Below are 9,929 nucleotides of genomic sequence, written 5' to 3' on the forward strand. Positions count from 1 at the left end.
GTTGAGAATGTGGCTGTAATTCACAGCCTTCAGGCTTATCTGGGAGTGCAAGGCCTTTGGGAATGAAAGCTTTTGGGGGAGAGCTGGTGTGCTGGGAGACCCAAAACGGCTGAGGCACAAAGTAACTATTAGTTTTGCTTTCTCCTTAATGAAGGTTTATAGCACACATTTGGCAGGAAGTGGGTCAGTGGACAAAATGATCTGTTTACCGTAAGCTTCATTGCCTTCACTCTGCTCTAGATTATCTCCAAAAGCCTTTTTTTTTTTTTGCCAGCCAGGAATTCTGAATGAACTTCTCCATCACAGTTTGATATTAAGTTTCTTAAACCCATTGTCATCCTTATATAATCGCTAATATTTATAAGTTTTATGGAGTCATATAGAAAGAAGATATCAAGTAATTTAATTTATATTAAATTCCATGATGGCAGCTGTTATTGGAAAGTCTTTTTACTTCTTCCCTTGCAGGGGAAATTCATTCTAACCTATAATTACGGTAATCACAAGTACGGATTAAGTAGGGACACCATAGAAGGTATCGCGAGAGATGGTTTAGCAAGCTGTGTTCATATGGAAATAGAAGTAAGTACTTTCCATTCAGTCAGTTTCTTTTTAGTGTGTAAAACTGTGTGTATATTTGGGACTGGGGAGGAGACTATGGTGTGCAGACAGCACACTTCTAGGCCTGAAAGGAATGCATACGAAAGGTGAGATTTGGGGGACATCCCTGGTGGTCCAGTGTTTGAGACTCCATGCTCCCACTGCAGGAGGCTTGGATCCGATCCCTGCTCAGGGAGCTAAAATTCTACATGCCACATAGTGTGGCCAAAAAGTTAAAAAGTAATAATAATGTGAAATTTTTAATTAGCTTTACTTCACTTCAGTCGCTCAGTTGTGTCCAACTCTTTGCGACCCCATGAATCACAGCACACCAGGCCTCCTGTCCATTACCAACTCCCGGAGTTTACCCAAACTCATGTCCATCGAGTCAGTGATGCCATCCAGCCATCTCATCCTTTGTCGTCCCCTTCTCCTCCTGCCCTCAATCTTTCCCAGCATCAGAGTCTTTTCAAATGAGTTAGCTCTTCACATCAGGTGGCCAAAGTATTGGAGTTGCAGCTTCAAAATCAGTTGTACCAATAAACACCCAGGACTGATCTCCTTTAGAATGGACTGGATGGATCTCCTTGCAGTCCAAGGGACTCTCAAGAGTCTTCTCCAACACCACAGTTCAAAAGCATCAATTCTTCGGCGCTCAGCTTTCTTTATAGTCCAACTCTCACATCCATACATGACCACTGGAAAAACCATACCCTTGACCAGATGGACTTTTGTGGACAAAGTAATGTCTCTGCTTTTTAATATGCTGTCTAGGTTAGTCATAACTTTCCTTCCAAGGAGTAAGCATCTTTTAATTTCATGGCTGCAATCACCATCTGCAGTGATTTTGGAGCCCAGAATAATAAAGTCAGCCACCGTGTTCACTGTTTCCCCATCTATTTGCTGTGAAGTGATGGGACCGGATGCCATGATCTTAGTTTTCTGAATGTTGAGTTTTAAGCCAACTTTTTCACTTTCATGGAGAGGCTTTTTAGTTCCTCTTCACTTTCTGCCATAAGGGTGGTGTCATCTGCATATCTGAGGTTATTGATATTTCTCCCGGCAATCTTGATTCCAGCTTGTGCTTCCTCCAGCCCAGAGTTTCTCATGATGTACTCTGCATATAAGTTAAATAAGCAGGGTGACAATATACTGCCTTGACGTACTCCTTTTCCTATTTGGAACCAGTCTGTTGTTCCATGTCCAGTTCTAACTGTTGCTTCCTGACCTGCATATAGGTTTCTCAAGAGGCAGGTCAGGTAGTCTGGTATTCTCATCTCTTTCAGAATTTTCCACAGTTTATTGTGATCCATACAGTCAAAGGCTTTGGCATAGTCAATAAAGCAGAAATAGATATTTTTCTGGAACTCTCTTGCTTTTTTGACAATCCGGCAGATGTATGCATTTGTTTTTAAAAAATATGTAGTTATATTAAATATTTGAGATCTTCAAATACAGTTGATTTTTTTTTTCCAAGTTACCTTCTGACAGTGTAACATTTTTTTAGTCAGAAAGAAAAAAAATGATAAAAAGGATCCCATTACACCAAACACACAGAAAACAAAATCTAGGGGTCAGGTATTCCGTTACTATTGATTACCCCTCCCTTAAATTTTTTCCTCTCTGACTTTGAAGAGCAGGAGACTGTGATTCCTTTTTGGTCTTTTGTGTTGGTCTAGTCCCCACAAGGGCTTCCCTGGTGGCTCAGACAATAAAGGAATCCACCTGCAATGCAGGAGACCTGGGTTTAATCCCTGGGTCTGGAAGATCCCCTGGAGAAGGGAATGACAACCTGGTCCCATATTCTCGAGAATCCCTTGGACAAAGGAGCCTGGTGGGCTACCATCCAGGAGATAAGTGTTGCCTCACTTCAGTGAGACTGGTCAAGTTTCTTCCACCTCAGTAATTTTCCTAACTTTAAAACCCTACAGTTCTTATCTTCCTGCAATTGATTGGTTGTTCATCCTTAAGGTTGACTTTGTTTCTATGCTAATTAGCCAGAGCAACAACAACAAAGACCTTTCCCAGAAAATGACTTCCTTGAACAAGGCAGACACAAAAAGTATGCATCTTTGAGTGCAGACACAGCTCCAGTGTCCACCTTTTTCCAGCTCAGTGGTTCTGAGTTCTGGCTCCCGTTTTACTTTCTTCCTCCCTGAGAGCTTCCTCCTACTCATTTCCAGGAGGTTGAGTCTATAAACCAGGCTTTATTCCTGGTTCTTCCTAGCTAAATCCTTCTTCCAAACTCTCCTTGTCATTGACGCTTTTAGACATTGTTTTTTTTTTTTTTTTTTAAAGAGTCTCTATTTCTTCCCCTTGAATTTTTAAAAACAAAGATTTTGAACACTGAGTTAAACTACTGATGGTTGGATTGAGATGGAAGGAACTTCAGAGTCCATTTGAAAGAACTTCCATTTCACAGAGGAGTTGGCACAGAGTCACGGTGGCGGCGAGCTGCAGTCCTGACCCAGGCCCCTGGTTCCTCAGAGCACTGCTACGTACCGCCGCTTCCCTGCTTCGTGTGGGCTCCTGGTTATCAGGGTATCAGGAGCCTGGCCTTCCCGTGCTCTGGGTACAGCCCGTGAGATGGAATAGGAACCAGCCAACCACCAGGCTGCTGGTTTAGGAACAGGAAGGCACCAAGTTGGTGACAAAGGGGAAACAGAGGAGCCTTTCTCTCTGGTAAGATCTCTGTCTCCTGCGGCTGCAAGGATGCCTTTTGAAAAGTAGAATTGAAACTGCTTTTCAGTTATAAATATGCAGTATTCTGTGAGCATACCTATTTGTCTCTAGCAATTTTCTTTTTTAACAGTAATGTTCCTTAGAACTGTTAAAGGATAACCAGGTAGGATGAATTCTTATTTTTCTAATGATAATGTAATATTTGATACACAAACAGAAGTAATCCAATCCTGAGGAAAATAATAGCTAATTATACAGAGTAAACAAATTCTTCAGTACAACACTACTTATTAAGCCTATGTTGTCACATATTTCCTAAATGATTTCGAAATTGTATCTGTGTTTCTAATTTATTATCTTTTATTTAAATACATAGGGTGTAAGAAGTTTAAAACATTGCTATTTTGAGCCTCGATATATCCTAGTGGTACCCATGGACAAGCAAAAATATGAGGGCTACTTGAGGAGAAAAGGATTATTCAGTCGTGTAGAGATTGAATTTGCTGTCTCCAGAGTGGACCTTTATATTAAAATTAACCAGAAATATCCAGGATACTTTGATGCAGTAATCAATGCAGGTAAGTAACTTTCAGCAAAGTTTTATTTTTGAAGTATAAGATCACTGGGGAAAAACCTGCTCCAAAGTACATTCTTGTTGTTGACTGAAGGCAGTTTCTTACGGTTGTAGGACTGCGGTTCCTGATTGCTGGCTGGCTGTCTGACAAGGGTGACCCTCAGTTTTTAGAGACTGTGCTCAGGTTGTGTGCATGTGGCCCCTCCACTTTCAGGGCAGCAACAGCCCATTAAGTTCCTCCTCCTGCTTCGAGTGTCCTCATACTTCTCCAGACAGAAAACCTCCTTTTATGGGGAATCATACGATTAGATTAGGCCCACCTGGATAATCTCCTTTTTGATTAGCCCAAACTCATAAATAACCCAAATTATTTATTAGGATAATAAATTATTTATTAGGATTTTTATTATTAGGACAGTAAATTATTTATTAGGATCTTAATAAAATAACCCTAATTACATTTGCAAAAGTCCCTTATGCCATATAACCTAACATAACCACGGGAGTCATAGCTCATCAGATTCACAGGTTCTGCCCACACTCAAGGTGTGTGTGTGTAATTAAGCAAGGGTGAAGTGTCACTGGGTCTTAGAATTCTGCCTACCACGATATTCATGCAGTTAGATCTAGCTAAAAAATTATTGCCACAGATTGGCTGTTTTTACATACGTCTGTTGCTAAAGTAAATTCTCTCCTCTGCTGTAGATGATCTGGATGTTGCCTACCAAAAGCTGAGTCAGCTCATTAGAGAATACCTTGGATTTTCTGAGGTAACTGCCAAGAGTTTGGCTCCAACCACAGGTACGGTCCTGTCCCTTTTGTGCCAAAACTTATTTTGCGTTGAAAGGAAAACAAATCTATCGGTTGTTATTTGAGGACTCATCAACCAGGCTAATGCTAGTTTCTTTTTTTTTTTTAAGAAACAAATTTATTTGCATATTTGGCTGTTCCAGATCTTAGTTGTGGCACACAGGATTTTTAGTTGTGGCATGCAAACTCTTGGTTGTCACACGTGGGATCTGGTTCGCCGACCAGTGATCAAGCCTGGGCCCCCTGCAGTGGAGCACAGAGTCTTAGACACTGGACCACCAGGGAAGGCCTCTAAAGCTGGTTCTTACTCTTTAATCCCTGTCCTTCCTCTGGGGTTACTGTCCCCACAAACAAATTGTGTGAAACAGCCCCTCTGGATGTGTCCCTCTGTTTGTCAAGGTGACTATAATGGATCGCAGAGGACTGTCCTTTAAGGATGTGCTGGGCAGTACCTTGCAGGCTGGTACTAGTTAGATATAGGTCAGTCCCATGGTTCAGAACTCAGCCTTCTGGAAGTTTGGCTTCTCAGGGGCTGGGGTGGTGTTCTGCCTGACAGCATTGTTCAATCCAAGAGATTATTTCCCTCTTTGTTTGCGCTGCTCTAGTCCTCAAAATGCGGCCCGTCAGAGAATAATGGAGGAGAGTGTGAGAGTGGTCCTGGCCCGGCTGCCATCTGGGACAGGCTGCTTAGCTGTTCTGAGCTTCAGTTTGCCCTCTTGTTAGATGGAGTTAATCCTCCCCACCTGCTTCATGAATCATACGCAGCAAAGAAAATGGGATATGTGAGTGCCTCTCCTTGGAATCTAGGAATTCTAAAGCCCTAACTTAGAATTTCAGTACATGAGTATTTTGAGATGTCTTTAACAGTTTTCCCCCAAGTCCACCTCGCACCCATTAGGATGGCTACCATGAAAAAAAAAAAAAAATAGAAAATGTGCTGGCAAGGATGTGGAGAAATTAGAAATGTAAAATGGTGTAGCTGCTACGGAAAACAGTATGGTGGTTCCTCAAAAAAATTAAAATTAGAAACACCATCTGATCCAGTGATTCCACTGCTGGGTATATACCCGAAAGAACTGAAAGCAGGGTCTTGCACAGATGTCTTTGCGTGTTCACAGCAGCATTATTCACAATAGCCAAAAAGTGGAGGTGACCCAAGCGTTCATTGGTGGATGAAGGTTTGTACACACAACAGAATATGATTCAGCCTAAGAAGGAAGGAAATTCTGACACCTGCCACAACATGGATAAACCTTGAGGACCTTCTGCTAAGTTAAATAAGCCAGCCACAAAAACACATATACTGCATGATTCCAATTATATGAGGTACCCAGACTAGACAAATCATAGAGACAGAAAGGAGGAGGGTGGTTGCCAGGGGCTGGGGGAGAGAGAGGAACGGAGTGTTGTTTAACGGTGTCAGAGTTTCAGTTTTGCAAGATGGAAAGAATTCTGGGGATCGGCTGGAGAATGGTGTGAGTGTACTTAATGCTGTTGGACCATCCATTTAAAAATGGTGACGATGGCAAATTTTAGGTTACATGTATTTTACTATCATCATCATCAAAGAATGCCCTCATGAAAGAAGTTCTTCGATGGACTGACCTGCATTCATGCTTATGAATGCTCAGGCAGTCTGTCGTGTGGTTTGGTCTTTATGACCCTGCCCAGTAGGATCTTGCTGGCCGGGCTGCGTCCTGGCCAGCCAGCAGCATGTCAGGTCATGGTTTTTGCCAAAGTTCAAACTAACTGCGTTGTTTTGCAACTCTACACACTTTCTCGAGGAGGGTGCCCTTGGAATCCCTGAACGAGATTGGTGTGAAAATGGTGGCACCCAACATATAATGACCAGCGTGCACGCTGAGAAAATGGGCACCCCTGGAGGAGGGAAGGTTTCACTCAGTCCGTGGAGGGGCACGTCCAATGAGGGGTGGACAGGGTCCACCCTGCCTGGCCACCGCCTCTGCGTCAGGCTCTGTTCTTTAGAAAGCTTCGCCTATCCAGTTGTACAGTGTTATCTCGTGAGGCTTCCATAGAAGCTCCATGTAAGTTTCTCCTGAGGAAATATGGCTCCCTTTGCTTTAAATCTTTGCTAGCAGCCCAGCAACCTCTGATGTTTAATTTGGTCCCCTGTGTGGACCTGTCCCTATGGGGCTGTCCCCTAGGTGAGAGCACCCTGCCCCATCCCTGCACCAGGCCCATCTCCCATTGTAAATTAATAAGTTGGTGTTTCTGGCTTTTAAATCAGCCCCTTGTGGGTTGGGAGAACCATGAGTCAGTCCCCTGAGCCTGAGCGGTTCTGAACAACCGAGACACAGCAGCCCCAAGGGCACCTCTAAACTGTGACTGCCGAGCAGGACTTAGCACCCCGGGCAATGGGATGTGGCCAGTCCCCCAACCCCCCCCACCAACACAGCTCGTCTTACTCTGCAGCCATCAGGAACACTGATGGTTGATTGCAGTGTGCCATTTGGCAAATTAATAGACCAGATAATGTGTGCATAAGGAAATAGACTTCTGTTTTAAACGGTTTTGGGAAACTTCATTTATTTGGACTAATTAGGTTAGACCTGTCTGATTTAATGAAAAGTATGACTTATGGAATTTGTAAAAGTGTTCTCACTCTCAGATACATTTAATACCTGAAATCGGGCCGTCCAGTTATTGACTAATAGAGCCCCAGCTTTTAATAGTAGATGGGAGGGTTTGTACTCATTATATCAAATCATTGGCCTTGATAGACCCCAGTTGCTCTGACAGGCTTACTATTTGGAAACTGATATATTTTCTTTAGAAGCCAAACACTCTATTTGGTTTATGCAGTTCATCTGTGGAAGAAGGTACTTTTTTCAGCTGATGGTTTAAGGATAAATTTGCACATAAAGTGATTTTGTGGAGGCCAGATATTATTCAAGTATTTAAAAATTCTAATTAACATAGTCCTCATTAAGAAGCTTATACATTGTCTCCAGTGGCCCGAGAGTAGAGCCAGCGGCCCCTCTGAGTCTCCGGGCGGTGAGGTGCGCGCCAGGGAGCGTGGAGCAGATGGTAACAGGTTCCCGGCGGGAGAGCAAGGCCTAGCCATAATCACCTTAAGGTGAACCATGTGACTCCCTGAGAAGGGTCCAGAGCCCCAGCAGGGTCACTGCCACAGGCTCGGCTGGCTCGCAATTCTCGGCCTCCCTTCTGGGCCGGGTCACTCTGAGTTAAAGTTCTGTGGTTTAGGTATGTCTATATAAAGACTTTCATTACTTTCGTGCATGTAAATGGGATCCTGAAAAGCAAAACTCCATAATTTTAGTATGTGGAATCACTTTCATGTATAATTGAGCTGTCAAAGGTAAGAAATTGAAATTAAAAATATTTAAGATTCTATGATGCCAATTTTGCCTTAACAATTAAAAAATTGGACTGGAAAGAGGAAACCTCAGTTTTGCATTCAAACTTTCACCAATAATCATTAATTTGATTAGAACTCCCATTTCTAAGAAGCAAAACGCAAAAAAACTATATATAACATTCTGGAACACGTTAAAATATGTTCTTCCAGAGCTGAGGTTTTCCACAACGGGCCTAAACTGTCCATCTATACGGTCAGCTTCACTGCAGACAAAAACCTGATGGCCAATGGTGTTTTCATAGAAGCAGTGATCCTGTGTCAATGCAAACAGAAAATGATTGCCAAACATCTGAATTGCTAATACATAGCTTTATCTTTAGTAACTTCATGTTACTAATTTGTACTTGAGAATGCAATTTTAAATTCTACACTTAATGATGAGAGTAGAATGAAGTGAACAAAGTAAGTCCAGTGTTTATCAGTTCTGAGTATAGCAGCCCATCAGCCTGGACCCACAAGTGCAAACCTTCACTGGAGGAGAGACTAATTAAATTTCATTTAATACATGTAAATATAAAATAATAACTTTGGGCACAGAGTAATTGTAAACCTTCAAGTTCTTTAGTTGTTCCGTCTCTCCGTTGTGTCCAACTCTTCGCGACCCCATAGACTGCAGCACACCAGCCTTCCCTGCCCTTCGCTATTCCTGGAGTTCGCTCTAACACATGTCCATTGAGTCGATGATGCCATCCTGTATCAATTAAGGTACAGAATTGCCTTCCTCCCCCCACAACAATGCAGGTAATATTCATTTCTAAAACCAAGATGGTTAAAAAATCCTGAGTAAACAATATAATGTCTATAAAATAAGGGAAAACTCACTATATTCACAACCCAGTATATGTGATGTCTTTTCTCTCCATTTGTCTCTTTACAAGTGATTTCTGGAATTGTCAGTACTTCCAGTAAAGCTTTTAAAAAGCTGATCCAACCACCACCCTGAGTTCTCACTACAGAGGTCATAAAACAACATTTTATTTGAAAATCATTATTCAAGATTCTGACTAATGATAGAGGAGAATGATGATGGCGATGATGAGTCTAACAAGGGGAAAACTGAGCAATTTACTAGTCCGTAAAGTGGTGCCTTTATCTCTAATGAGGGGCCTGGTATCATTTGCCAAGCTATATGGTTAAATTGTAATGGTTAAATTGTGAAAGTGGGGTGGAAAAATCTTTGTGTATCTGATTATTGGAAACCAGGAGGGCTCAAAGAACTTTCAGCATTGGATTTCACCATTCTTAGAATTTTCTGTTTTTTTTTTTAATGCTTTTTATTGTGGTTTAAAAAAACAACATGAAATTTGCCATTTTAACCATTTTAAGTGTACGCCTTAAAGGTATTATTTATATTCACAATGTTGCAAACCATAGCTACTACCTATTTTAAGTATTTTTCGTCATCCTAAATAGAAACTCTATACCCGTTCAACAATAACCAACACCCCAACCCCTAGGCCCTGGTAACCTCTAATCTACTGGGTGTCTCTATGAACCTGCCTATTCTAGATATTTTTTTTTACTGTTCTTTTATTTTAGCCTTGTTTCTTGACTAAGTTCGTATTTTAATTTATAACTGTTATAAACTAGGATGTTAAGAATGATGAACAGGGCAGCCCCTCAGAAAACCCACCACATGGCAAAATTTTCCTTGTTCCCCCTCTTCTTCCTCCCCGGTTACCTCTCACTTGTCTGGACACTCGGGGTGCACACCCAGACCAGGAGGTTCAGAGAGAACCCGGAGTGGTCTGAAAGCCTCCTGTGTTGTGGGAGGAGAGGGACTGGTGGCCAGGAGCCCAGCTGGCTCCTGGAGATGGACTGCTCTGGGCTCCCCTCAGAGGTCTGATTGGGTTTGGCCTCTGA

General features: G+C 42.2%; 1 protein-coding gene across 3 annotated transcripts in view; it reads left to right on the forward strand.

The window, feature by feature from the left end:
• LRGUK (leucine rich repeats and guanylate kinase domain containing) overlaps positions 1-9,929 on the forward strand; it is a 106,402-nt gene that overhangs the window by 58,515 nt on the left and 37,958 nt on the right. For all 3 annotated transcript variants that reach the window (XM_070369030.1, XM_070369031.1, XM_070369032.1), the window contains exons 13-15: positions 469-582; positions 3,659-3,860; positions 4,562-4,657. In XM_070369030.1, the coding sequence (XP_070225131.1) occupies positions 469-582; positions 3,659-3,860; positions 4,562-4,657 (412 nt within the window). The remainder of the gene's footprint in view (positions 1-468; positions 583-3,658; positions 3,861-4,561; positions 4,658-9,929) is intronic.

The sequence above is a fragment of the Bos mutus genome, chromosome 4 (assembly GCF_027580195.1).
Source record: "Bos mutus isolate GX-2022 chromosome 4, NWIPB_WYAK_1.1, whole genome shotgun sequence".
Lineage (NCBI taxonomy): Eukaryota > Metazoa > Chordata > Mammalia > Artiodactyla > Bovidae > Bos > Bos mutus.